The sequence below is a fragment of the Sarcophilus harrisii genome, chromosome X (genome assembly GCF_902635505.1).
Source record: "Sarcophilus harrisii chromosome X, mSarHar1.11, whole genome shotgun sequence".
NCBI lineage: Eukaryota > Metazoa > Chordata > Mammalia > Dasyuromorphia > Dasyuridae > Sarcophilus > Sarcophilus harrisii.
Genome location: NC_045432.1, coordinates 14572146 through 14599927, shown reverse-complemented (window position 1 = coordinate 14599927; position 27782 = coordinate 14572146). Strand labels below are relative to the sequence as shown.

Below are 27782 nucleotides of genomic sequence, written 5' to 3'. Positions count from 1 at the left end.
CCTACCCCAAAAGTCCCTGAACTCTTGGTAAGTTTGGACCCAGTGTTGCCACTACTGGCACGTATCCCCAAAGAGATCAAAAATGGAAGGGAAAGTTCAATCTACGCCAACATATTCGAAGCAGCACTTTTAAGGTAGTAAATTGAGTGCCCGTCACTGAGGATATCAATGACTGGACAAACTATGGTATATAAATATAGTGGAATATTATTATATAGTGAGAAATGCAGAGGAAGTTTCAGAGCAGGAAGTTCCACCTCCACTGGCTATGTGACCCTGGGTAAGTTATTTAACCCTTCAGTGACAATACATGGCAGAACCCATGCCGCCAGAAGTTCCTTACCCCAATGAAATCACAGATCTAGATCCAAGCAAGAAATGGTGAATGGGGGACTTTGGAGAACCATGTAAGAGTTATATGAACTGATGCAAAGTGAAGTGAGCAGAGCCAGGAGGATGATATATATTAGTATACAATGACAACAATGAGGTACAGAACATTATGGACAGAATATTCAATGGAAGCTGCACTCTGAGTAAGTGAAATTCCATCTTGATCCCAGAGCACAGAGAATGACTCCCTCTCGGTTTTTCTCCTCAGAAAGCTGAGGGATTTCAGGGTCATATGGACACCGTCAGAATCGGAATTGGGCATTAGTTGAATTGGATGTTCTTGCTGAATGTTTTCAATTTGTTCCAAAGTTGGGGTCAGTTCCAGGGAAGAGTTGGGGCATGGGAGGGAGGGCCAGGCTAAGAATCAGAATTGATTGTGATGGTAAAACAGGACATCAGGAAAGATAAGACAATCTTTCAAAAATGTAAGGAAATACACCTCTGAGTAGCCCGTGTCACCTTCTACATAAGCCACTGAAAAGTGGTCCCAAATTACTTAGGATCTGCACCGAATCCGCCTCTGGAGTTGACAAAGCCATCTTTTCCTAATCTTCCTCTGCCATGGAGACACCCACCATGGGGCACGATGCTAAAAATCATCGGCTTCCTTGGAAGTGGTCCATGGTATCTTGGCCTCCAGACAATTGTACTGATCCGTTTTCCTTCTCAAAGCCCAATAGTCTAGGTACAATCAGATATCTCTGGTCTTTTCCCTTTGAGGAAGGCAAGCCGAGCAGGGAACTCTTTGATGATGTTATTGACTGATGGTTGAGTTGGTTTTGAGTCTATAAAGGGCAGTCTCCTGAAGCTTCTCTAGCAAAAGCTGAGCATCTTCTCAGTGGCTTCTCTGTGTTGTTCCATTGGTCTAGCCTATGTCTCACTCATGCTGTGAGGGCCCTCCTGTCCTTGCACTTGGATCTTCTCAAGTTCATTGGAGAATCGTCAATGTTGTCTCTTTGGATCTTCCCTTGTGGTGCTGGGCAGGTTTGGTGCTTCCTCGCCACCTTCCGTACCAAGGTTGTGACGTGTCCCACTCTAATGCCTATGGGCTTTCCTAGGTGACGTCAAGTTCTCATCCATAAAACCCAAATGTGGTTGGGAGTAGGTACTTGTTGGCGCAGTACTCTTGAAGGGAGGAAGACTCAAGGTCAAGATCTGCCTGCGATACTAACGCTGTGAATCTGGGAAAGTTGCTTCTCCTCTCTCAACCTCAGTTTCCCTTCTGTAAAATGAGGTTAATAGTAGCATCCACCTCACATGGTGAGGATTCAATGAGAAATTATGTGTAAAATGTCACATAAAGCACTGTACAGCTGCTATTAGTTATTGTTACACGGGTGACTGTCACTCTACAGAGGCTTTAGACCCTGTACAAGCTATGGAAATACATGTCTCAGATGTCTTTTATAAAATGACTTGAGATACACTTTCCAGCATATCAGGACCCTCGATAGCCTCTATCTTTCCTGTCACTTCCACGTGAATTCCTGTGAATAAGTGGAAAGGCTATTGGCAAGGGATGGCTGAAGTTGTTCGGGGCCCAGCTGATGCGTGACAGCTCTGCCTCTAGTTCTCAATGCTGCTTTAGAAGATGACACTTTCTAATAGACTCAAGGCCAATGCTGCTCCTGTGTGCACTCAGCACATACTAGTCAGAAATCCAGCTAACCCACGTTCATAGTCGCTCGATGAGCATCTATTTGGGGCCTGCTGTATGCCAGGCACTGTGTAAGCACTGTGCTAAGTGCTTGGAACCCAATCCGGTTCAGTTCTCTGAGAGCCCTTTGCTGATGTTTGCTCTCCAACTCTCACCCTCACCCCCACTCGTGCCCCTCTGAGAGAAGCAATCCTGCCCATCGTTTCAGTCCTCGGCAACTGCAGAACTGGAATCTGTTATGCAAAGTAATCTCTCGGTTTCCCCCTGGGCCCTTTCAGAAGAAGCTGTCTCTTAGCCACTAAAGAATCATTTTTCTCTGGTCTCTAACTACCTCTCTCTCCACTGCCCTATCCTCAAAGACATCCACTGTCCTTAATAGTTCGTCATGTCCAAACCACGCTTCTCTCTGCTTAAGCATGCCCACGGATCCTCATTGGCCCCCGGTCTGCTTCGGTCGATTTGTTCATATACAGTCTCCGAGGCAGCTAATTGGCACAGGGGGATGGAGCACTGGACTTAGAGTTCAAATCCTGCCTCATAAGCTGTATGACCTTGGGCAAACTATTTCATCTTTCTTGCTTCAGTTTCCTCACCTGTCAGATGAGGGCATCGTGGCTTCTAAAACAGGTCTACTTAACCTTGGTAGTGTCAGAGCCCCCTTTGGCAGACTGGTGAAACCTGTGAAACATTTGTAAGAATTTTTAAAAATTCATAATTGAAGGAAATACCAAATTTAGATTATAATATAAAATAATAAGAGATTGGCAAAAACTTGGATGTACTTTTTTTCCTTCCCAAGCTCATGAATGCCTTGAAATCTATATACACAGATCTCCCACATTAAGAACCCCTGCCCTACAGGACGTTCCAATTCAAAATCTATGTTGTTGATGCTAGATTTGGAGGCAGGAAGACTGAGATTCAAATACCATCCCAGAGACATCCTAGGCAAATCACTTAAAGTTCCCTGGGCCTCAGTTTTCTCCTCTGGAAAATTGGACTGGATGGCCCCTAAGGTCCATTCCAGCTCTGGGTCTCAGATTCTCTGATCTGATGACGCTTTGGCCACAAGTCTCTGAAGCATCCTTTTCATACACAACTCAAATTCCCAGAAGGCCTCTTCTCCCTCCTGCTGCAAAGTATTGGTCAATTAGACATAAACTTACTGTACCACCTCCACTTTCCTAAATTGGGTACTTGATCATGTCATGATTCTGCAGTTTCAGGACACAAATAAACTCAAATATGGGGCTCCCGAGACTTTTCATTGGCTTCCTCCATTTTTTTATCGTCAGTCCTTTATTACCATCGCTGTATTACTCTAGTCTAGCGATGTGCCATATGCAGGACTCAAACGCTGCTCCCCAAAGAGTTAAGATTGTCCCCCCGAGAAGAATCTTGATTTTCCCTAGTGGATCTCTTGTATTTGCACCGACAGGTCTACAATCTTGTCTCCTTTCATTGATATCACCCATGCAGGTGCTACTCTTTCTCCTAGTCCACACTTTGTGATCTCTTCTGTCTCGGCTGGCTTCCCTCTTTGTTGCTGCATGCTAGGGGTGGAAGAGGAAAGTCAAGTAATTAATCCCCGGACATCTTCAATCTTTAAACTCTTTGAGGATTCTAAAATGTCCCCCTATTCCAAATTGCTAAGTTGGAGCCATTGTTCTGTCGTCCTTCCTGATCACTCTTGACAGTCCTTTTCATTATCTTCATCTCAGTAGCTCATAGATACCCCTAAAATGAAAGGTCCGTTAGCTAGTGCAGACCAATTTTCCAGCGGTTCCAGTGCGTAGCAATGGGTGCTATTTTAGCCCAGTCTCTATTGCCATGTATCATGGACGATCCAATAGTGTTTAACAAGAGCACGCTGCCATGGCAAGAGGGACACTGTGCACACATCATCTGCACTTTATAGCCATTGGATAAAAAGTTTAGGGAAACAGCAATTGGTCTGTTCAGTAAGAGCGCCATTGGGCAACAACCAACACTTGGACCTGTCAGTTGTATCTTAGAGAACAGAAAAAAGACAGAAAAAATCTTCAGGGGACCAGTAATGCCAAATGAACTAGGCTCAGTATGGCCTAATACTCAAATGGGCGATGGAGTAGAGAGAAAGAGACAGACACAGAGAGCGGGAGGGATAGAGAGAGAGACAAACACACATGGACAGAGACACAGAGAGAAAAACACACACAGAGGGATAAAGGGACACAGAGACAAAAAGGCAGAAAGAGAGACAGAGAAAGACAGAGAAACAGAAAGAGGCTGAGAGAGGAGACAGACAGAGGCAAAGACGGAGAGACAGAGAGACCAAAACAGAGACAGAAAGAGACAGAGAAAAAGAGGAGACACACAGAGAGAGACAGATACAGAGAGACAGAGGAGACACAAACACAGGCAGAGACGGAGAGACAAAAAGACAAAGAGGGTGGGGGGGGGGAGAGAGACAGAGACCCAGACAGATAGACATAGAGACTGAGACAGAGAAACAGAAAGAGGCTGAGAGAGGAGACACAGAGACAGAGACAAAGACGGAGAGACACAGAGAGACCAAAACAGAGGTAGAAAGAGACAGAGAAAGAGAGGAGACACACAGAGAGAGACAGATACAGAGAGACAGAGGAGACAAAAACACAGGCAGAGACGGAGAGACAAAAAGACAGAGAGAGAGAGAGAGAGACAGAGAGAGAGAGAGAGAGAGAGAGACAGAGAGAGACAGAGAGAGAGAGAGAGACAGAGAGACAGAGAGAGAGGAGAGAGGAGAGAGACAGAGACCCAGACAGACAGACATAGAGACTGAGACAGAGAAACAGAAAGAGGCTGAGAGAGGAGACACAGAGACAGAGACAAAGACGGAGAGACACAGAGAGACCAAAACAGAGATAGAAAGAGACAGAGAAAGAGAGGAGACACACAGAGAGAGACAGATACAGAGAGACAGAGGAGACACAAACACAGGCAGAGACGGAGAGACAAAAAGACAAAGAGACAAGGTGGGGGGGGAGAGAGACAGAGACCCAGACAGATAGACATAGAGACTGAGACAGAGAAACAGAAAGAGGCTGAGAGAGGAGACACAGAGACAAAGACAAAGACGGAGAGACACAGAGAGACCAAAACAGAGACAGAAAGAGACAGAGAAAGAGAGGAGACACACAGAGACAGATACAGAGAGACAGAGGAGACACACACACACACACACACACACACACACACACACAGACAAACAGAGATTCAGAGTCAGATTACTTTAGAGTCAGTAAAACCTGGCTGTATGTACCCTGGATAATTCACTTACTGGCTCAGTGCCCTAGGAAGCTGAGACTCAGAGTTGCAGGGCAAGTTCTGGCTTATACTGGTAAAGAGAGTTTTCTTCCTAGAAGTTTTCTGCACTAATGAAAAAACAAGGTTAATTTTTAAAGGTGATATATAATCTCCCCAAAATTAAAAAGAAATTATGCTAGATAAAGCCCCTACAAATGTAACATTCTGTAGGAGCTTATGGATAAACTCATTTCCTATTACTTTTAAGGCTACCTGAGGCCTGGATTCAAGATACTCTACATTATTTCAGTATGAAGGAGTAAATGAATGAATGATTTATTATTTACTATGTGCAAAGCATGGGCATATATAAAAAAGGCTCCTTGTCTGAGTTCATCCCACCTGGAAACTCCCTCCATTTGGATCCAGATGTTAATAAATCACCATTATAGCATAGAAACGGTTTAATCTCTCATGAAAAACATGGGAATATTCAGAATTATAAAAATGATACTCTAATATCTGGCCATCATGCCAGCCTCGTCCAGAATGAAGTTCAAAGCTCCTCTCCATTCCCAGCCCCTCAGCCTGCAATGTCATCTCTCCCTGTTTCCCATATCATTTCCTCAGCTCCCTCAAGGGGAAAAGAGCGGCTAGCTAAATGCTCTATGGTGCCCAAAGAACGCAGAGAGATCAACATACCGCAACGCCTGCTGCTAGGAGTTTACTTGGTTACATGAATTCTTTGACTTTCTTTACTATTGTAGATAGGATTGAATGCCTCATTTTCTCCCATTTCCCATATATAATCTTGTGATGACCAAGTATTTTTTTAAATTAATTAATTTATTTTAATAACTTTGTATTGCCAGAACCCATGCCAGGGTAATTTTTTACAACATTATCCCTTGCACTCACTTCTGTTCCTATTTTTCCCCTCCCTCCCTCCACCCCCTCCCCTAGATGGCAAGCAGTCCTATACATGTTAAATAGATTACAGTATATCCTAGATACAATATCTGTGTGCAGAACCAAACAGTTCTCTTGTTGCTCAGGGAGAATTGAATTCAGAAGGTAAAAATAACGCAGGAAGAAAAACCAAAATGCAAACAGTTTCCATTCATTTCCCAGTGTTCTTTCTTTGGCTGTAGCTGCCTCTGTCCATCACTGATCAATTGAAACTGAGTTAGATCTTCTCTTTGTCGAAGAAATCCACTTCCATCAGAATCCATCCTCATACAGTCTCCTGGTTCTGCTCATTTCACTCAGCATCAGTTCATGTCAGGCTCTCCAGGCCTTTCTGAAATCCTCCTGCTGGTCATTTCTTACAGAACAATAATATTCCATAACATTCATATACCACAGTTTACCCAACCATTCTCCAACGGATGGGCATCCATTCATTTTCCAGCTTCTGGCCACTACAAATAGGGCTGCCACAAACATTTTGGCGCATACAGGGATGACCATGTATTTTAAAATCAGCCAGAGTCAGGAATTCAGGTTAAGGGGAAATCGTCGATCTTTATTCTTTGTGGAGATAAAGGGGGATGGCGATAGGAAGTGTGTGCAGCCGCGACACGCACCCGGCCACCCACCAAAATCGTCTCTACGTCATTTCCTACACAACACATCAGGACTTGCACAAAGAGTGGGCGGGGGGGGGCATTCTTTCTCCAAGCATATATTAATAGAGTATCATCCAATTGCTATTTAGCCTCACGTGCTTGGGACCTCAGTGCATCAACTTGAGCTGCAGCCCATTACATAATCTGGTGCTAAGGCTCCTGATTTCCTCTTTGCAGCATCTCTTGGATATCCCCCCTTTTCTCCTCTGATAGTGCCCCCAGTACCACTCTGATCCAGGCCCTCAACATCTCATCCCTGGACTGTTGCAATAGCCTGCTTGGGGGGGAGGGGGGTCTGCCCACCTCAAGGCTCTCCCCACTCTATCCAGTACACTCTCCATTCATTCACCCAAGTGATTTTCCTAAGACCCAAATCTGATCACATTAGCTGCTGCTCTATAGATTCCGGATTTCCCCATTGCCTTCAGGAGCAAAGGCAGAATGCCCTCTTTGGCTTTGAAAGCCCTTTATCGTCCATTCCCCTCCTACCTTTCCGGGCATCTTCTACCTCTCCATCCCATACTCTTCCATCCGACGATCATGGTCTCCTGGACATCCCGCGAACAAGTCCCTCCATCTCTCAGCTCCAGGCTGTCCTCCATGACCGGAATACTCTGCCTCCTCTGTTCCCACTACTGACCTCTCTGACTTCCATTAAATTCCAACTAAAATCCTGCTTTCTACAGGCAACCTTTCCAGTCCCTCAATTCCAGGGCTTTCCCTCTTGTAATCGTTTCCTATCTGTCTTGTGGCTTTGTCGCTATATTTTCTGCATGTCGTCTCTCCCTTAGACCGAAAGCTCCTTGAGCGTGACGCTAAGCATTGAGCACTAAATAAGTGCTCGATAGACGTTTGCTGAATGCGATGGTGGCGGAGGTTGCTCAGAATCATCCTGGTTTTAGACACATCTACAAATATTGGCTCAGTTGTGGGTCCTCTAAACATGGCCAATGGATGGTCATAACTACTGGAGGAATTAATTCCCATGAGGCCTTACATTCCCGCAATAAATGAAATCTGAAAAGAGTCAGAAATGGCAGGGAAATGGAAGGATGGCTCATAGGTTCCCATTGCCATCTTGTGTGCAAAAACCATGAGAAACATTGGCATGGAACATCTGTCTGTTCCATATTGCAGTGCCCGTGGTAAGTATTTGCCCAAAAAACCTCTGAAAATAACGACATCTCACATTTCACCATTGATTGCAGAGGCCCAAGAAGTAGCTAAATTCAGTCAACATATACTTTGGTATGTGACATATACTGACTGAATGATCCTGGATGAGTCATTTCACTCCCCAATGCTCTAGGCAACTTTCCTTTAGATTGTAAGTAGCAGAGAAGGTGCCAGTGTGGATTGATTGAAGGAGTCTCCTCATCCAGCCTTTATTCCTATCCCTGTACTTTGAGACTCAGTGATCTATGCAAAGATTGGCGTAGGGGATGAGGGGAAACATACCAGAAGATGTGATTCAGAAGTAAGGAATGAGAGAAACATGGAGACCACCCAGAAGCCTTATGGCCAAGTGGCACAAATAACTGCTTCGAGAAAAGAATTGGGAGGCACCAGATTTCCAAATACTAAATGATAACGTAAAAAAAGAAAGTTAAAAAGAGAGCGATCGGGTTTTAACAGATATGAAAGGACTCGATAGAGAGGTGAGAATCATTCCTGTAGCAAGTATCTGTGGAGAGCCAGACCGCCAACTTGTCAGAGCCAAGGTAAAAACTAACCCCAAACTAGAACAGAGAATAAACACAGGGGAAGATACAGAATTGTTCTGAGGGGATTCGAGATTTCGCAAGAGAACCAGTTGACACAAATTTAAATGAAAGTAAAAGCGGTATCACTGAGGGAAAGTGGTTCATATAGGGAGGATCATCGGTAAAAAGTGAAAACAAAAGCAAAAGTCATCTTACCTAAAGGGCTAGCAGGGGTCCTCAAACTACGCCCGCGGGCCAGATGCGGCAGCTGAGGATGATTATCCCCCTCCCCCAGGGCTAGGAAGTTTCTTTATTTAAAGGCCCACAAAACAAAGCTTTTGTTTTTACTAGAGTCCGGCCCTCGACAGTCTGAGGGACAGTGAACTGGCCCCCTAGTTAAAAAGTTTGAGGACCCCTGGCCGCTAGAGAATGAAAAGGATATCGGCAAGTAAATGTACACATCACCAGGTCCTTAGGACAAGACCACCATCCGGGTCCTCGACTGGAGGATCTGGATTCTGGGAGATGCAATTGCTATTCTCCAAAAAATATATCACATATGCTGCTACATTGGCCAAGACTGCAGGACAGCCCTCTGTTGAAGGGCTGTTTCCCATTTATTTATACCGTTCCAGGTCTGTCATCTAGGCACTAGGTAATGTTAGACAACATAGACAATATCTAATGGTTTTTTTTTTTGGTTTTTTTTTTTTTTTTACGAGCAATGGTTATAAAAAAAATAGGGCATAACTTATGCGTGAGGCCTTTTTTTTCCTGTATGTACTATTCCAATTTGGTGGCAGATAGACTTGTGCCACTTTCTTGGTGAATATATTGGGATTTTTAACATAATACAGACATACTAGTAAGACAATTGCAAAGTGACCTAATGAGAAATGGATGAAGGAACAGACAGTAACATCGATTATATTACTTTACTATGTTGAATTCAAATAAATCAATGACCACTAACCGTGACACCAAAAGAGCCTGGAAATGACCTCAGCTGACAAACACTGATCTCCTCACTAGAGACAAGCAGAGCAAAGACAGCATTGCTTTAGAATACAAATTCATTTGTAAAATCTCACAGAGGCTGGTGGAAGATTATGAACAGTATCTGGTGGTCTACTGGTAGATGTTTAATCACTGGCTCACTGAAAAAAGTACACTCAATACGCTTTTCATTTTAGTCTACATTATTAACATTTTCTTCATCACTTTTTTAAGTCTAGACAATTAACAAAACAATAAATCAAGACTTGATTTGTAGTATTTGCTAATTTCTGAGCTGTAAAGGCTCATAGGGAAAACTTCACAATTGGTTCCAGAGTCAGTATGAGTTGTCTCCAGCATACTCCTGACACTTTCACTTCATAAAATAGTGAAAAGCAATGGAGGGGAAAACCAGTTTAAAGAAAGTTTGGTGAGAGATCCAAGTAAGCAAAATCATCTTGAGAGTATATGAGGATGAAGATGAAAGGACAATAAAGATAGGAAAGAGGAAAAGATCTGCCAAAAAATTTATAGTGCTTTTCACCATCAAAGACAGCGCAACTATTAGGATTCTAATATCAGCCTTGGATGTGCTTCTTGAGGAAATGACAGTGGCTCTGAACAATGATGCTCAAAGTGGCTGGATTAAATCATGTATAAATAAAGGTGATCCATGCTGAAGATGACACGGTTTTGAGGATCTTGAAGAATTAGTTCTAGGAAGGTACCTAGGGTGTATGTGAGAGGGCTAGGGGGAAGTCAACTGAGATATTATCAATCATCACTAACCAGTATGTACACTTTTCCATGTCTTTCCCTTTCATGTGTGAATAATTTACACTCCTCAACCAAGGGAAGAAAACAGGTAGGTTTCTATAGAAAATGGGCCACACCAAGCAACGTCTTTAGAATCCCTCCGAAGGGGCTAGAAAACATAATATTTCCCCCGTGCTCATTGGACTATAAAAATTGTTTTACTTAATAGGGCAAAACACCATCAAAACTTTCCTACAACAAAGTTTTTCCCATGTGTGTATATCAAAATCGTATAAGATTTCTTGAGAAATGTTACAGAAAATAGAACTTTGTTCCACAACTGATTACTAATACCACATGAGGTATAAAACACAGAATCACATGTTCACCCACAATTGCTCCCCACTGTCACGGAAGAAGTCCCATGCAGAGTCCAAGTAAATAAAGGATTCCCTATGGGTGTCGAGGTCCTGCAATTGCTCCTGTTTGGGATGACATGGTGCTGATTTTACCAGGCCCTGGAACACTTCAGTGCCTCCTACCTATGATCCATAATCACTCAAGAGAGTTTAGCCTAACTATCCAAACAGGGAAAACCAAGTGGATGAAGGATGCTCATGGTCCAGGCTGTGGTATGCAAGTGAACCGGCTACCCATAGAGCTTGTTCACTGGTATGTAGAGCTTGGACAGATGCTGCAAATGGACAAGGAGCTGGACCCAGAACTGAACAGGAAGGAGAGTGGAATGGATTGCTTTGGGGAAACAGCACAGCGCCTTGAATGACCCCCAACTTCTCCCTGAAACAAAGGCCTGTCTTTTTAGCACCCAATATTCTGGTGAGTTCCTATGACTGTGAGTCATCAGGTGACATAGTCTCCAAGGAACTAAAGATGAGGATAATCCAAAGGGCAAAGGAGAGGCACGTGGTGAAGGAGAGCAGGTTGCGACACATTACAAACAAGGACTTAACCAGGGAAAGTAGCATAGAGTCATCAAAGACTCCTATGACTAGAAAAAGCAAGCGTGAAGAATAATCAGTGAGCAGACCATGCACTCCACTGATGCCCATTCAGTGTCAAGAGATCTAGAAGACAACCATCAGCATGGTGAGTGGAGGCTCCATAACAGATTTAGGGGAGGATGTGGATGAGAGTCCCACAGGATAGATAGGTCTGGAGGGATGGTGATCTGAATTGTTGGAAGGAATACCCCCCATCGGTGAGATCACAGACCCACTGGAATTGGGCGGTGGGCGGGGGTGGGGGGGAGAAACAAATGCCCTCGTTTTTTCTATGTCCTATTTTTCAAAGAAAATAGCTTGCTTCTAGATTCATGAAGTATTAGAACTGCACGGGACCCTGGTACAAATTCAGTTCTCTCGTGGGAAGTCTGGGAAGGTTTCCTGGTGGAGATGGGATTCAGGTGATTCCTGAAATGAATGCATTTTCAAAGTGTTGGCTGGGGAAGAGAGAAAGAGAGGACTCTCTAACCACACGGGATAACCTAGGAGGAGGTTTAGAGACACACATGGAAAGAACAATGCAGTGGGTAAGGCAGTGGACCTGGAGTCGTGAAAACTTGGGTTCAAATCCCACCTCAGACACTTACTAGCTGTATGACCTCAGACAAGTCATTTACCCTCTCTCTGATTCTCTTTCGTCATCTGTAAAATGAAGGTACTGACATCTGAGGTTCCTTTCAGCCCTAGACTTATGAGCCAATGGGCACAGGACATCCCCTCATACAGAAGGCTCTCTCGCAGCATTGGCCAGAGAACTCGACCTGTCTTGTATAATTTTCTGCTACCGTCAGCCCTAGGATATGGTAAATTTGGCCAACTCTGCAGTGACCTGTACTTTAGGAGGCCCTGGCTGCTTCAAGAAGCAAGAAACTATCATAGGGATAGTGGGCCCGGGCACCTAGCAATAACATCCCCCTCCTCCCTTTTACTTATACCCTTTAGGCCACTCCTTTGGGACATCTTTTCTTGGCTTTGCCTTTTGCTTTCTCATGATTCTCAGCTTTCTTTCATTTTAACCAGATTTCACCTCTATTCAACGACAGGGAACGGTAGACATGACAAAATCCCATCTGCCTTAGCCGCAGATCTCCCTCCTCCCTTCCTCTCTCCGCAGGCCCCTACCCATTTATATATACAGAGGCTCAGCAGATAACCTCACCACAGTATGTCTCCTGAGCTTCCCACCTCCATACCTTAGAACTTTTTGGTCTCAAAGGATGAGACGGCAAGGTTAAGCCCTCCCACCTGACGCCTCATGTTAAGTTAGAAAGGTCTGCAAATAAGAATGATAACGCCGATACTTTTTGGCAAAGCATGTTCACGATACTAGTCATGCAGGTACTCCTCATTTTGCAGATGAGGAAACTGAGGCCTAACTTACTTGCCTATGGTCATATAGCTAATATGTATCCGAATTGAGATTTGATCTAGACTCCCGAGTCCAGAATTCTTACCAGTTCATTCCCCTACTTCTCTCTTAAAAGCCTATGGTTGGATCTCTTGCTGACTTCATCATCTCAGATGCCATTATTGCTTTTTCCCATTGTATCTTGGGTACAATCCGGATATGGCTTCATCATTATTACTAACAAGAATAACTTGCTATAAAATGCTGCCAGAGCTGTTCCATTCCTCATTTATTTGTTATCCTCTTTATAGATCCATCTGCAAAAGCTCTCGAATTTATCTAGTTCAGCTGGATCTCATGTTCAATGCTTCCAAATCTTGTTTTCTCTTCAATTGCACTGTGCTATCTTATGAACATAGTGTTTTACATATGAGCTTACACTCTAACCTTTGGCTACCATGTTATTCTGCCTAGGGGAAAAAATAATGAATGCTGATCAAGGGGGTGTCTGGGTGCTTAAAGTCTTATCGCAACAACTGTTTAGCATCAGTAAATTATGTCATAAGTCAACGCCTTCACATTTTTTTCCATTTTCCATTTTTCAAAATAAAAAGCTTGCTTATAGAGTAATAAAGTGGTAGAGCTGGAGGGGGCGTTAAAGGTCATCTATTACAACTCCTCTCATTTTTTTTAAGATGAGGAAACTGAGGGCCAAAGCGGTTAATGGACTTGCCCAGGGTCACACAGCTAGTTAGTGGAATGATTTGGAGCTACTATAATCTCATACAATATCTGCTCACCCAAGTGCAAATCTCCCCGCTTGTGATTTATTCCTTGGAGCTCCTTAATAAATCTTATTCTTTGAAAATGTAAATTTGAAAATGTAAACACTATTTTTATACCGTCTTAATGATTGATCAGATAGCTTTGCTCCTGACTATAGAGCCCCTAGACAGCATTTGAGTGTGGGTTCTATGGAGATGGGGTAGAGAGGGCTAATAAAGGGGAGTGAAAGAGAACTTTGCATACTTCACAAGTTCTTTAGATGTATCTATGTAGAAGAGTTCCAGTCGCGCCTGCCTTTCCTCATTTCAAGAGGCAACAGGCGTAGCAGCAGTTCCTATGGATGGCCACCACCCAGGATTCCTGAACTGCCACAGCTCACTTGCTTCAGTCCGAGGGCCCTTTCCTTTGGCTCTCTTTTCACCTCGTAGATGGATGGCTCAGAGCGAGGTGCTGGTGATACTAAGGGGACGTAGGACAGCCTTGCTCAGCAGCAATCCCGGGTGCTTGGTCTGACCCTTCCATTCTTTTTCTGGTTTAGATTACATGCAAAATGCCCACCACCCTGTCTCTGGGGGCCACCTGGGGAAGAAGGAGAGTAGTTTTGTGGGCGGCATGGTCTCCAGCCCTGGGAAGCCGTGCTCGCAGGGCCTCCCAGCTGCCAACTCAGAGCTTGTCAGTTTCTGCTACCTCCACATGCGGGAGCAGAGGAAGGAGAGGGAGAGCCAGACAGACATCAATGAGAATCTAATCTTCTTTGAGGAGACCAGACCCAGGACCAAGTCGGATCCAACATCCAAAAGCTCTGGCCAGGGTTATAGTGAGGCTGCCAACAACTATGACATGACCAGGCCGGTCCAGGTGCCCTGTACCAGCAGAGCCCGGGCCTATACCATAGATAATACCCTTGGGGCTGAGGCTCTGAACTTCTACTGCGACTCCTGCAAAGCCAAGCTCAAGAACCAGTTGGGCTCCCGGAAGAACAGGAGGCCTGGGACTTCCTGTGACAATATGGTGGATCTCATGTCCCTCCCTCCCCCTGGAAGTGAGGAAGAGGAAGAGGAGGAAGATGAGAGCACTTCCTTGCTGCCTGCCATTGCCGCCCCACCCCCAGGTTTCCGGGACAACAGTTCTGATGAGGATGATCCCAAGCGGCGAGTGGCCCAAAGCCAGGAGCAAGGGCGACCCTTGTGTGGAATCTTATACGATGAGATCCCGGTGACTCTGATCGACAGTGTACAGACCCGAACTGTCCGAGACCATGCCCAGGAACTAGACGATGCCCTGGTGTCCACCCTGCAAGCCTTGGAAGCTCTTGCAGCAGCAGAGGACTGTCCGCACCCCCCACCCCCACAGACAGCAGGTAATAAACTGTCCCTCTCTCCCTCTCTCTTTCTCTCGCCTTCTTTCCCTTCTCTCTAGGCTTCATCTCATGTGGATCCACTGTTCCCTGGATTATATCTAACCAGAGACTCTCCAACCGGGCATTTGGGTGATGCCCAGGCCAACAGCCCTGGGAAAGTGTTCCCGGGGCGGTGGCTCCAGCTGGAGCTCTCCCTGGCTCATTCTTAGTTTTATCCCCTAGAAATGTCCCTGACAGTGATCTTGATAATAGCTAACACAGATTGCTCTTGAGAGTTTGAGAGTCTTTATGATAAGAACTAGAATGTATATGGTGCTTTAAGCGTCACTAAGTGCTTCAAATATTATCCATTTGAGACTTCCCACACACAGATCAGCATGGTAAGTAAGCTGTCCCTCTCCCTCTCATCTCTCATCCTTTATAGACTGTCAACTTGGGATCCACTGTCTGGTAAGTACTTAACCCAGAGACTCTCACAAGCAGCAGTCGTGATGCCCAGGCATTAATTCAGGAAGTCTTCTCGAGGTGGCTCCAGGTGTTGTACTCACCCTAACTATTCTTAGTTTATCTAGAATTCCTGACATGATCCTGATAATAACTACACAGATGCTAGAGTTTGGAGTCTTTACTCATAAGACTGGAAGGTAGGGTTTAACTCAATAATGGCTTCATATTTGACCAATTTGATATTCACACATCCCTAGAATAGCTGTACGATTATCACTGCATTTTATAGAGAGAGACTATAGCATAAGGGTCCCAGTTGCTACCTAGTCACACATATAGAGTCGGGCCAGTTAATTCAGACTTCTCCTCGGGTCTCACATGTTTTTTGTCCTCAGTCAAATCCAAAGAGAGTGGGACTCCATAGATGAAAAGGAAACAATAGGATGGCTCTAATTTGGACAGATTCCTCCCAAAATACAGTAAATATTGTTATAAACCCAGATAGTCCATTCTCTCTTTGCCATATGTCCCAAACAAATCTCTGGGTCTCAGTTTCCTCTTCTTAAAATGAAGGGTAGGAACTCATGATTGCCTAGGTCCTCTTCTGGCTATAAATCCTAGCAATCTTGTGATACCCTGATAGTCATTCTCCCTATTCTTAATAATTCAGTCTCCTCTGGAAAGAGAACGAGAACGTAGGAGATGAGAGACTGGCAGACGATCTTGGCTAATGAGCAGTCAAAAAGAGAGTAGAGCATTTGAAGAGGAGAGAGAAGAGACAAGGACAGAGAGAGAAGAGAACAGAGAGAGAAGAAACAGAGAAGAGAGAGAAGAGAGAAAGAGAACGAGAGAGAGAGAGAAGAGAGAGAGAGAGAGAAGAGAGAGAGAGAGAGAGAGAGAGAGAGAGAGAGAGAGAGAGAGAGAGAGAATATGGTAGAAAGAGAGGAGGATCAGGGTTTGAATCTTAGAGGCTCCTCTCCTTTGTATGACTTTGGGCAAACTCCTTCCCCGATCTGAACTTCAGTTTCCTCATCTGTAAAATGAAGAGACTGAATTCTATAATGCCACCAACCCTAAATTCTATGAAATATGAACACATACAAAGACATATGCATGTACATGTAGAACAATGAGAGAAGGAGAAAAAATAAAAACGAACAAAACGGCATTATGGGAGAAAAGAAACATGAAGCCAAGGTACAGACTGGAGATGAAGGCTGAGGGGGAGGCGGGGAGAGCATGAATTATGAGCAAAAGAAGAAGGCAGAGGAAGGGAGAGTGTGGAAGGAGAGTGGCCAGCATCTGTTATTCCATCTTCAGTTGGCCCTATCCCCCCGAAATGCCCCTCAGGATAACAGGAAATAATCACTAGCACACACACACTCTGAGGTCTGCAAGGCACTTTGGGGGTTCCAAGGCAGTCAAGAGAGTTGATGTCATGATAGGTAGATGAGAAACAGAAGGGCTTCTCACCCCGCCCCCCCCCCCAACCCTAAGCTCCTCTTTTTAAGCTTCGAAGGGCCTCCAACAGTGTCCCAAGGCATGCCTTCATCCCAACTTGGCTAGAGTTGGCCATGCCTGAGCCTGAGGGACGGAGTGCGGAGAAGTGGCCTGGGAGTAATCAGCTAACCCACCCGGACCGTTTCAAGGATTCGGGTCTCCAGGCTGCACCCCGGAAGTGTGGGCCAGCTCAGCTAAGCCTCAGTGGCCCTCTTTGGGATAATCACCAGAAAGATGCCCAGCTCTTGAGTCCGAAAATGTGTGAATTAGCTACGTACTGTTTGGTGTGTAGCTAGCATGGTATAAAATATATTACAAACTGCCAAAGAACTCCACTCTTCTCTCCGGAGCCCCCCTTGCTCCCTTCCCACTTCCCCTTCCCGCCCTTCCCACTTCCCCTTCCCACCCTTCCCACGCCCTAGTCCTGCTTCTTTTACTTCATGACTCATATTTTACTCTTGTTCTTTTTTCTCCCAAGAAGACCTTACACTCTAGTATAATGGGAAGACCAGTGACCTGGGAGTCAGACCCCAATTCTACACCAATACAACATAAAGCGATCCCCAACATTAGCCCCGGGAGCCAATAAGACTTAAATCTGGAAAGAACCTTAGCGATCATCCAGTCCCGAGCTCTCATTTCACAGGGAAAATGCGGGTTAGTGGACTTGTAGTCAGGAAGCCCCGAGTTTGAATCAGGCCTCAGACACTCACCACTCGGCACTTCTCTCAGGTTCAGTTTCCTTGTCTGCCAGATGGGAATGACAGTAGCAATTCCCGGGCGGGATTAATGTGAGAAGCAAAGGAGAGAATAACCAGGGCAGCCTACACGGTGAGCTGTTATCATTCCAGATGGAAAACCTGAGTGTCAGAACAAAGAAGGGACTTGCCCAGGGTCACACTGGAGATCAGAAGAGCCGGGATGCAAGCTCGGCTCTTCTGCCGCCAAAGCTAACGCTCTTGCTTGTAGGCTGCCCCGTTTTCTGCATTTATTGAGTTCCTGCTGTGTGTGTACACACACCATCTTTGGCCTCGAGGAGCTTCCCGTGGAGAGGGGAGGGGAAGAGGAAAGGGAGGGAGCGCTATCTTGGGCAAAGGCTCGACCCAGCTCTTCCCCTAACTAGCTATGTGACCCTGTCTGAGTCACCTCACTTCAAGGAGCCTCAGTTTCCCCATCTGTGAAATGAGGAGACTTGCCGCTCTCTGGGCCCTCCAGCTCTGGTTCTCTGGTTTTTCATTGGTTTTGCCCGACTTTGGAAAAGCTGGGCTTTGGGCTCGGCTCACATCGGCCCTGCCTGGCCCCTCTGGGGTCTCTCCGGACCTTTGCCCTTGCCCGAAGTAACGAGCGCTGCGCTTTCCTCCTTGTCTGTCCAGGTCTGATTGTGCTGGCCACCATCACCCCCGAGTCGTCTCTGGACTCTGGCCACGAGACCAATTCGTCCGAGTTGACAGACATGTCCGAGATGGTGTCCGCCATGAAACAGCGCCAGAACGCCACCTACTTTCTGGCCCAGCACCTCAACAAGGAGGGCCTGGCGGCCCGCCAGGACCTGCCTTTCCAGATCCCGAGCTGCGTGGCGCCCTGCCCCGCGGGGGCGGCGGCGGCCCGCCCCGCGGCCCTCCCCGGCCAGGGCTCGGGCCCCCCGGGGGGCAGGAGAAGACTGGAGGCGGCCGAAGCTCCGCCGCCCCGCGAGCTCCCCCCGGCTCTCGCCGTGCACCCGGCGCTGGCCTCGCAGCTCGGCGGCGAGCCCCGGAGCCAAGGCCCGATGCCCTGGGGAGCCGAAGGCCAGGATCCCGAGCACCCGAAGGCCGCCCTGGAGCTGGCTCTGCGGGCCAGCCCCTCCGCCCCGGGGGCAGAGCAGGGCGCCGAGCTGAGGGAGAAGGCGCCCAAGGAAGTAAGGCCGAGTCCCCAGCTGCTCTTGGAGTCCAAGCGCAGCGCGACGCCGGCTGGCCTGTCGGCCGCCTTGCACCAAGTGGTCCACACTAAGGCCCTGGCGTCCCCGGGGGCAGCCCTGGACGGCACGCCCAGGGGAGAGGAAGCAGGGGCCCAGTGCGGGGAGCAGCGGCATCTGTAAGAATCTCAAAGCCAAGGGGAGCCCCACTCCTGCTGAGGTTGCGTTCGGCTATCAGCAGCCGGCAGCAGCCGCCGCCGCCGCCGCCGCCGCCGCCGCCGCAGGCAGCCGCAGCCGCCGCAGCCGCAGCCGGCCGCCGCCGCCGCCGCCGCCGCCGCAGCAGCAGCAGCAGCAGCAGCGGGGTAGGGGGCAGTTCAGCCCAGAGGCCTCTCCCAGAACCAAGGCCCCTTCTAGGATCCAGGCTGACCCCTTGCGCCTCTCTCTCATAGAGGAGGACAAGCTCTCCGCTCAGGGCTTCCCCGCCAAAAGCTACCTCCCCCAAAAGGCCCGGGAGCCCCTCGGGAAACAGGTCAGTGGGGAGGCGGGGAGCAGGGGCGGGGCCGAGGGAGCCGGCTCAGCCTCTAGGAAGCAGGGCTTTGCCGCGGGGCAAGGGGAGAGAGGGCAGCCGGAGAGCGGGCGGCCCGAGGACGGCGCCCGAGGCCCCCGAGCCGGCCACCCCGGCGCCTTCCAGAGCTCCGGCGGTCAGCCCAGAGGTCCCGGCTCCTTGGGGCTCTGGGCTAGCGGCCGGCAGGCCCACACCATGCCCTCCAGGAAACCCGCCAAGGCCCCGGAGGGGGGTCATCCCGACCCCGACGGGCCGGCCAAGCCCAAGGCTGCGAAGGCTCCTTTCCGCCTGAGGAACCTCTTCTCTGCCACCTTCCCCTCCTTGATGAAGAAGGAGACAGATGAACGGCAGGCCCAGCTCCAGAAGGTAAAGCAGTACGAGCTGGAATTCCTGGAAGAGCTCCTGAAGCCCCAGAGCAAGGGGGACCTCCCTGCCCCGGAGTACCTGCACCCCTCGGGCCCCGGCCGCTGTGGCTGCCAGCTGCGGAGCAGCCCCGTCCAGCAGGTGCCCGGCATCTCCCGGGAGCAGCGCCGCAGCTGCGACTGTAAGCGCATTTGCCGAGGAGGGAGACCGCAAGCGGCCCAGCTCCCCGCTCCCGAGCTGCTCCGGGGCAGAGAGAGAAACCGAGGCCTCCCCCTTCCGCAGCGCCCGGAGGCCCCCTCGGCTTTGAGCTTCAGCAGCCCCAGCGAGAGCTGCCGAGTTCGCTCCGCCAGCCTGGAGTCCCGGGATAGCCGATCAGAGCCCGAGAGTGGTGTGTCATGTCTGGCCACCTGTGCCTCTAGGGGGGAGTGCATGACGGCCCCGCACTATAGGAAGCTGCTGCGCCGCTCTAGTGTTAGCGAGCCGGACAAGAGCGACCGGGCCTCCGTGGCCTCTGACGCCTCCCGGCCCCCGCCCCTAGGGCTGCTGCCCGAGGAGGCGGACGCCGGCTTCCCCCAGAGTGTGGGTCCCAAGGGCGAGCCCCGGGAGCCGAGGTCCCTGGGGGGCCCCCCTCATGTCCGAGTCACTCCCGAGGGCAAAGGCCCCAAAGCAACAGCCCCATTTTCCCTTCCAGAAGAGGTGTATCCCGGCCCAGCTGACCTGGACGAGGACGGCGAAGGGGACAGGTGCTGCTCCATCCGCTACTGCTTCTATTACCGCAAGTGCGACGTGGCGGATGACGGCAGCGACGGCAAGGACGAGCTCTCCTACTCGATCCCCATGCAGTTCCTGCCGGGCGTGAAGCTGGACGAGCAGGTGGTGCCGGTGGTGAGCCACACCCTCCAGGTGTTAGACGCCACCACGTGCAGCAGCGGCAGCCCCGAAGCCCACCAGACCCAAGAGATCGACCTGAGGCTCTCGACCTTCGAGGGGAGCCTCGCTAAGATCAATGCCCTGCAGGGCCACGTCTACGCCCTGCCCGACGGCTTCCTGGCCGTGCGGCTGGACACCAACGAGCTGTTGGCGGTCCTGCGGCAGTGCGTGGTCAACCCTGAGGTCCGGGGCCCCAAGCCCCACACTTCCCAGCTCTCCCAGTATAAGCAGGAGCTGGCCCTCAAGTTCAAGGAGCTGCGGGCCTCCTGCCGCCGCGTGGCCGCCGTGGACAAGAGTCCCACCCACATGCTGGCGGCCATCACGGCCAGTTTCCAGGTGCTAAGTGGCCTCATCGAGACCTTCGTGCGGCTGGTGTACATCGTGCGCTCCGAGGCCCAACGTCAGGAGCTGCTGGTCAAGGTGGAAGAGGTCGTGAAGAACTACACCTTCCTGCTGCGAGCCGCGGAGGAGTCCACCGCTCGGACCCTGAACCAGCAGCAGACGGCCGCGGCGGCCGCGGCGGGACCAGCGGCGGAGCGCCCCCCGGTCACATCCGCGACTGTTATGAGCACATTCACGCGCTCCTTGAAGACCCTGATCAACAAGTAAACCTTCGCCCTCCGCCCCGCCCCGCCCCGCCCCGTCCCGTTCCGCCCCGCCCCGCCCCGCCCCCAACTCCACCTACTGAGCGGAGCCGTGCTGCTCGGCGTCCTCTGAGCCGCCTCACCGCCAGTTGAGAGTGTCAGGGAAATAAGATCTCGTTCCCCCTTTCGGTCAAGGCTTTTCCCGGAGCCTCCAGGCGGCTGCCGCCCGGGTGCCCTCTCCCCCCCCCCACCTTGCCCAGCTCCCCCCTCCCCGGTGAGGTCACTTTTGGAGAGGTGACGAACCCATCTCACTTCCTGCCCTTTATTTAAGCCTAATGGGGCCTTATCCTATGGGAAAGTGGGCTGGCTACTGACTTCCAGGCTCCCCACAAAAAAGTGCCCCACACCGCCCCCCCCCAACCGTGAACAACCCAGAGTCGAGGCATCTATAACTGCCATGGGGGATGGGAGCCGAGTGCCACCAAGCTGAGCACCGCGCAGGCCGGGCACCCACGTCACCACGTGGGGAGACCGCTGGGAAGACCTCCCGAGGTCACCGCGCCTCGGTGCCCGCCATAGCCAGACCACCGTGTGTGGTCCGGCCCCTTGAGGGCCCTTGGCTATTTGGTGCCCGCTTGCCCTCGAGCCAGAAGCCGAGCTTCCGGCCAGTAGGCGGAGGGAACCCTTCCGCCCAGGCTCCGGCGGGGGTGCCCAGCCCCTCCCCCTCCCGTTCCCCCCTTCCCCCCCCCCTCCTCCCGCAGGCCTGCATGCCGCCCGATGGCCGGACGGCCGGGCAGGGCAACTCCCAGGCCTTTAATGAGCTAACAGCTATCAATCTACTCCCTTACTCTGGCCAAGGCACCTGGTTCCAACGTCTGAATTCTCGGAGCTCCCTTCTCAGTCCCCCCAGAAGGGCCGGCCTCTACTGGTGGCCGAGATACCATCTCGCAACAGCTCCTTCAGACATAGTGCCCCGTAGGGTTTATCTAAGAGGGGGGGGACCCAGGGGGGATTTTTTTAAACTCCCGGGCGTTAGCATGAGAGCCCCTGAGGAACTGAGAGCCTTATCTGGTGCGTCCCCGCACCTCCCTCTCTCCAGGAAGACCTGGAGCAGACTTGACACTGTTCCGTGCCCTCCCCTCCAATGTATGCCCCAGATTCCCAGCCCTTTAGGAGTGGAACCCCAAAGTCCCCATGTCTCTCTACTACCGTAGGGATGAAACAGAGTGGCTTTATCCTCCTGCATAGATCAATTACTGTCCACCCACCCATCCATCCATCGCCATCGTCCACTTTTTTTTAAACACTTATTCTAGAAGCCCACAGAAAAATCCCCCATGGTTCCATGACTTTTCTAGAATGTACACTGTGCTTTAAACCAACCCCGATGCCCCTGTGCAATAAAATTCCCTGAGTGGTGAATATTTCTGGCCAAGGGCAAGAGGGCCAAATTCTACGGAAGGAGACCCCCCCTTGCTCCTTACCCGACCCCCAAGACCAAGTAGCCAAATGGATCGGAGAGGGCTTGCCAGCGGGGGACTCGTGGCCCCTGTGACCACAGAAGGCGAGAGCTGCTCTTCGTGGTCTCTGGTCTCTCCTCTTTCCCATGTTTTCATAGCCACAAATCCCCATTTGACTCCTCCTTCCACACCTGCCCCGTTCTGTGCCTGTTGCATTCCAGGTCCTCCTTTCATCTGCCTCTCATGCTCATAGAAGAACCATTTTTTAATGTCTGTATATAGTATATATACGAATAAGATCTATACATTATATATGCAACGTGTCTTGTTTTACAAATAAGAAAGAAAGATTAAATCTATTCATCTTACTATCCTAATTGGCCCTCGGCGTGACTTTTTTCTGCGTGGGAACGGGAACGTGGCCGTGACCGGGTTGGCGGTGGGGCAGCTCCCTTTTCCAGCTCCATGATCGCTGTCCCGGGTCCTCGCCCTCCCCATGGAGAGGGGAACCCCAAGGGAGCGACTGGAATGGCCAGGAATCCTTTGACTTCACTGCGATCACCATAATGAAATACCCCCTCTATACCAAGCGCTAGGGATCGCTAAAGAAAAACAAGAAGCTCACAGATACTAGGGGAGAAAAGACAGATAGAAATAAAAATCCTAATAACCACTAGCATTTATATAACAATTATGTAAGAAATATAAGATCTGTGAAGTGCTTTCCATGTGTTACCTCATAAGAGCTTCACAGCAAGTGACTTGTTCAGGGTCACACAGCTAGTCGACTTCTGAGACAAGACGCCAAGTCAGGTCTTCTTAATTAAGCTCTTGCACTTTATGCACTCTGCCACCTAAAAGGATTATAAAGCAGGAAAGGATGTAGCGGGGCCTCCCAAAGCAGCCCACACCACAGTGGAACCACAAAGTGGAATAACGTTGTTCTCACATCAAGCTTAAATCTGCCTCTTTGCTAGAGGCCAGATTGGGGAAGTGAAGCGCCTTTTAGAAGGAAGGCTGCAAGGGCAGTGACCCAGGCATCTGTTCTTTTTCAAACACGGTTTTATATAAAGGCACAAACATTGCAAGATAGACTCAAGATCCAAAAAGCTCTTGATGGGCCAGACCATTGGGTCAGATCTAAAAAGATAAAATTGAATAGAGATAAACCAAGTCAGGATATCAACTTTACAAGTACAAGATGATGGGAGAGGTATATGGCTAGAGCCTGAAAAAGGCTTGAGAGTCCTAGTGGACCGCAAACTCCACAAGATTCAACAGTGTAACGTGGCAGTGAACAAGAAATAAGGCTCTTCAATTGCATTAAGGGAGGCCTAGGATCCAGGACCAGGGGACTAATCCTGGTCTCCATTATGAGTGCTACATCTGGAGAGCATTCCAGGTCCTCCTTTCATCTACCTCATAGAAGAACCATTTTTAATGTCTGTATATAGTATATATACCTTAAGATCTATACATTATATATGCAATGTGTCTTGTTCTAAAAAGAGGAGAGAAAGGTCAAATCCATCATTCTGGGGAGGACAACCAGGGTGGGGAGGGGACTTAGTCCATCCTATCCTAGTGCGTTATTCTCCCAAGTCCCACTCTGGGTACCCAGGGAGTGACTGCTACATCCCCTTTCGGGGTTCTAGAGGATTCTGAGGGGCTAGAGAGTAGTTTCTAGGGGTCCCTCAGCGTTTGCTTCCTACCCCTTCCCATTATTGTTTGATTCAGTCCACCAGATTTAGTGTTTAGAAATTAATATTAACTATAGTTATATAGTTAGTAAATTATTTGCCTTGACCCTTCCCCCCAAAAGAAGAGCTTAAAGGAAGCCAGGAAAGGAATTAGGGGGCTTCCAAGGCAGCCCAACAACACAGGGGAAACGGGGATGGAAGCTGTCAAAAAAGGCTTTAAACGCTCTGTAGAGGGAAAGATTTAAAAAGGGAAAGATAAAGGGACCTTGAGGGGCCTTGCAAGAAAGAAGATTGTTTTTTAAAATAATTAAAGGGGACAATTGAAGATAACTCAAATCAAAGCTCCCTTGTCCCCGTGGGAGGTTCCAAAAGGGAGGGGTTTGATAAGAATTTCCCACCCTTCAAGAAAGATGATAATTACTGAGGTGAAAAGGCTGCCTGGAGAAAAAAAGATCAAAGGAAGGGAAACAAAATGGTTTCAATTGTTGGGAAAGCCAAGGAAAAAGGATAAAACCGACTCCAAGGGCAGGAAAAGTCCCAAACGGCAATGGGCTCCTCAACTAATGGGGCACTTTCCCTATTAGATTTCCAACAACAATTCATCCAAGGTGTCAAAAAGATTCTTTCGGAGCCACCTAGGGATTCCCTCACGCCCCATTCCCCGAAGTTTTCTCTGGCCGGGGGACTGTTCCCCTGGGGCACTTTGAGCAAGTTACCCAGGTGCCTTGGGGATTTTTGATTCCCAAGGTAGTGGGTTAAAATTTTAAAACTATTTTTAGAGGGAGTTTCCTTGGGACCCCCCCAAAAGAAGAGACAGCCCCTTTAGACCTTCCCTTCACCAACACCAGGCAGGAATGGGTGTACAAAAAGGGCTCCTGGCCATAGAAAAATTTTTATTTAAAAGAAGCAATAAGGGCAGGGACCTCAAGTAGAGGAGAGATGGGAAGTAATAAAACTTAAGGGCATGTAAAAAGACTAACAGCCCAGTACATCTGTCGAACAAAAGAAAAATTATCTTTCCAGAGACTTTATTCCTGAAATTGAAGTTGAAAGTCCCCAAGGGAAACACCAATTTTGTATTTTTTTTCTTCCTTTGTTTTAAAAATTGACCCTCCGCTCCAGGGATCGAAAAATTTAAACAAAACTAACGGATAATTTTCCCTTTACCCTTGCCAAATTTGTGTTCCAAATTTTTGTCTTTTACCCTCCCGAAAGACAATTTTTAAAACTCGCAACAAACTATTTCCATTTTTCTTCTGCCAGAAAACAGATTTAAAAAAGGGAAAAAAGAACAACCACAAAAGGTAAAAACGTGTTTGATCCCTAGTTTCAAGTTCCCTTCTGGGGGTGTCTCTTCATCCCAAGACCACTGGCTGCCCGATCTCTCCTTTAAAAAGAGGCCCAAATTGATATCTATAATTTGGTGTTGGTGAAAAATTTCCTTTCATTTTTCATAGTAACCCAGGCCCTTCTGAACTCCTGCTGGCCTTAAGAAAATAAAACCATAACTTTCAACAAAAGATTCCCATTTTGGGTTCCCCAACTTAGATCCCTCATTTGTTTACCACCCAAAAGGGCCCATACAACATTTTATGTGTGATTTTCTAAAACAAAACCCAAAGACCCGAAACTGCCCCACCCAAGTTTAAGTCTTATATTAAAGAATTTCCCCCACCTTTTGAAAATGATAGAAATTTTTTTCAAAAATTTAAGCCCTTCTTAGTTCTCCCAGCAACCCTTAGTTAACAGGCAATCTCTCCCTTTTGATAAGCTGAAATCAAGGAGGAAGGAGAGTCAGGTTTACCTGGTTTTATTAGTGCCCAGAAGGTTTCCCTTCCTGGTCATTTTTCCCATCGACCAACTGCCTTTATTTGGCGTAAAAAAATTTCCTATGTCATCTTAATCGGGATGTTTAATTTGTAGGATTTCCCTCCATAAGGTGAAAAAAGTGGCCTTAAAAATAATCCAAACCTTTTCGCACATTTCTTTTTCGCCACCCCCCCGAAAGAAATGTTAAATTAGCACAAAAACCCCTGAAAAATTTTAAAAAAGAGAAGAGGGCCAGCAGAAATTGAAAAAATAACAGGTGCTGGTTAAGCCCCTATTTTTAGAAGGTTCAAAAAAACTTACAACCAAGTCATTCTCCACGGTTTAAACGGCCAGTCTCTCCCCCTCCCCTATTAGCTAAAAAGGGGAAGGGTTAAAATTCCTTCCTGGCTTTTTTTTATACCATTTCATTTTCAAACGAAACTTTTCCCCCCACCAATGTCTCCTATTCAGGTGAATTATTAAGTAATGAACCCGGAAATCTGGGGTTCCCCTCCCTAGGAAAGGGCCAGATGGAAAAGTAGGAATTTCTTCAAAAGCTTTTTTTGGCTCGGGAAAGTTTCTCCACCTTTCCCTCTAAAGTTTGGGAAATGAATGGGCATTCTGAAAATTAGAGAAAAAACCTGGTCCCCACTGCCAGCTGATCACCAAAGGTCCATGGCTCCTATTCTCAAAGGGGCCCACCCAGTCTCCTCCCAGAGACCCTTAGCAAAAGGGACCCAAGTTAGGTCTAACATCAAATTCTAGGTCCTTTTTAAAGGCATCCCATTCCAAGCATCCCCGATTTGGGAAATTAATGATCTCAAAGGCATCCTGGGGTCTCAAACTTCAAGTCAAGATCATAAGAAAATAAATTCTCAGAAGCACCATAACTCGGGACATCCCACTTTCAAATTCCAAACATCCTTTCAGGGCCTCCATTTTCTCAACATCCACAAATCTCAAGATCCAAATTTGTCCCCTTTCCAGAAAACCACGGTCTCAGGGAAACCAGGGTCCCAAGCATCCCTTCTCAAAGCAATCTCCAGGGAATTTCTTAAGATTAAGTAATCCATTCTCAGAAACATCCACATCTCAGAGCATCCCGATCTAAACATCCACATTCCAAGATCCCGGTCTCCATCCAAATCGGAAGCATCCACTTCTCAAGGGCCCCATCTCAGAAACATCCACATTTCAAAAATCCCTTGAAACATCCTTCTCAGAATGTCCAGACATCACGTCTCAGGGCATCCACTTTAAGGCACCAATTCTCCAAAACTCCACGTCTCAAGAATCCAAGGTCTCTGATCTCAGAGCATCCCGTCTCAGACATCCACTTCAATATCCAGAAACATCCACTTTCCCACCACATCTCAGGGGCATCAATCTCAAGGCATCCCACTTCTCGGGATCCACTTCCAGGGCATCCCCAATCCAGGCATCCACGTCTCAAGGCATCCACTTATTGGAAGCATCCACGTCTCCCAAAGCATCCAGTCTTGAAATCAACGTTCAATAATCTCCATCTAAATCGGGCATCCAAGCTCAAGGGCATCACTTCTCAGATGATCTCAACATCCCTTCTCAAGGGCCCACTTCTCGGCATCCGTCTCAGAA

General features: G+C 48.3%; 1 protein-coding gene across 1 annotated transcript in view; it reads left to right on the top strand.

Moving 5' to 3' along the window:
* Positions 1–23027, top strand: part of FRMPD3 (FERM and PDZ domain containing 3) — a 75569-nt gene extending 52542 nt beyond the window's left edge. The window contains 4 exon segments of the mRNA XM_031945270.1: positions 14095–14916; positions 18237–18888; positions 18890–18994; positions 19064–23027. Coding sequence (XP_031801130.1) covers positions 14095–14916; positions 18237–18888; positions 18890–18994; positions 19064–21221 — 3737 coding nt within the window. The 3' untranslated portion in view covers positions 21222–23027.
* The last annotated feature ends 4755 nt before the right edge of the window (positions 23028–27782 follow it).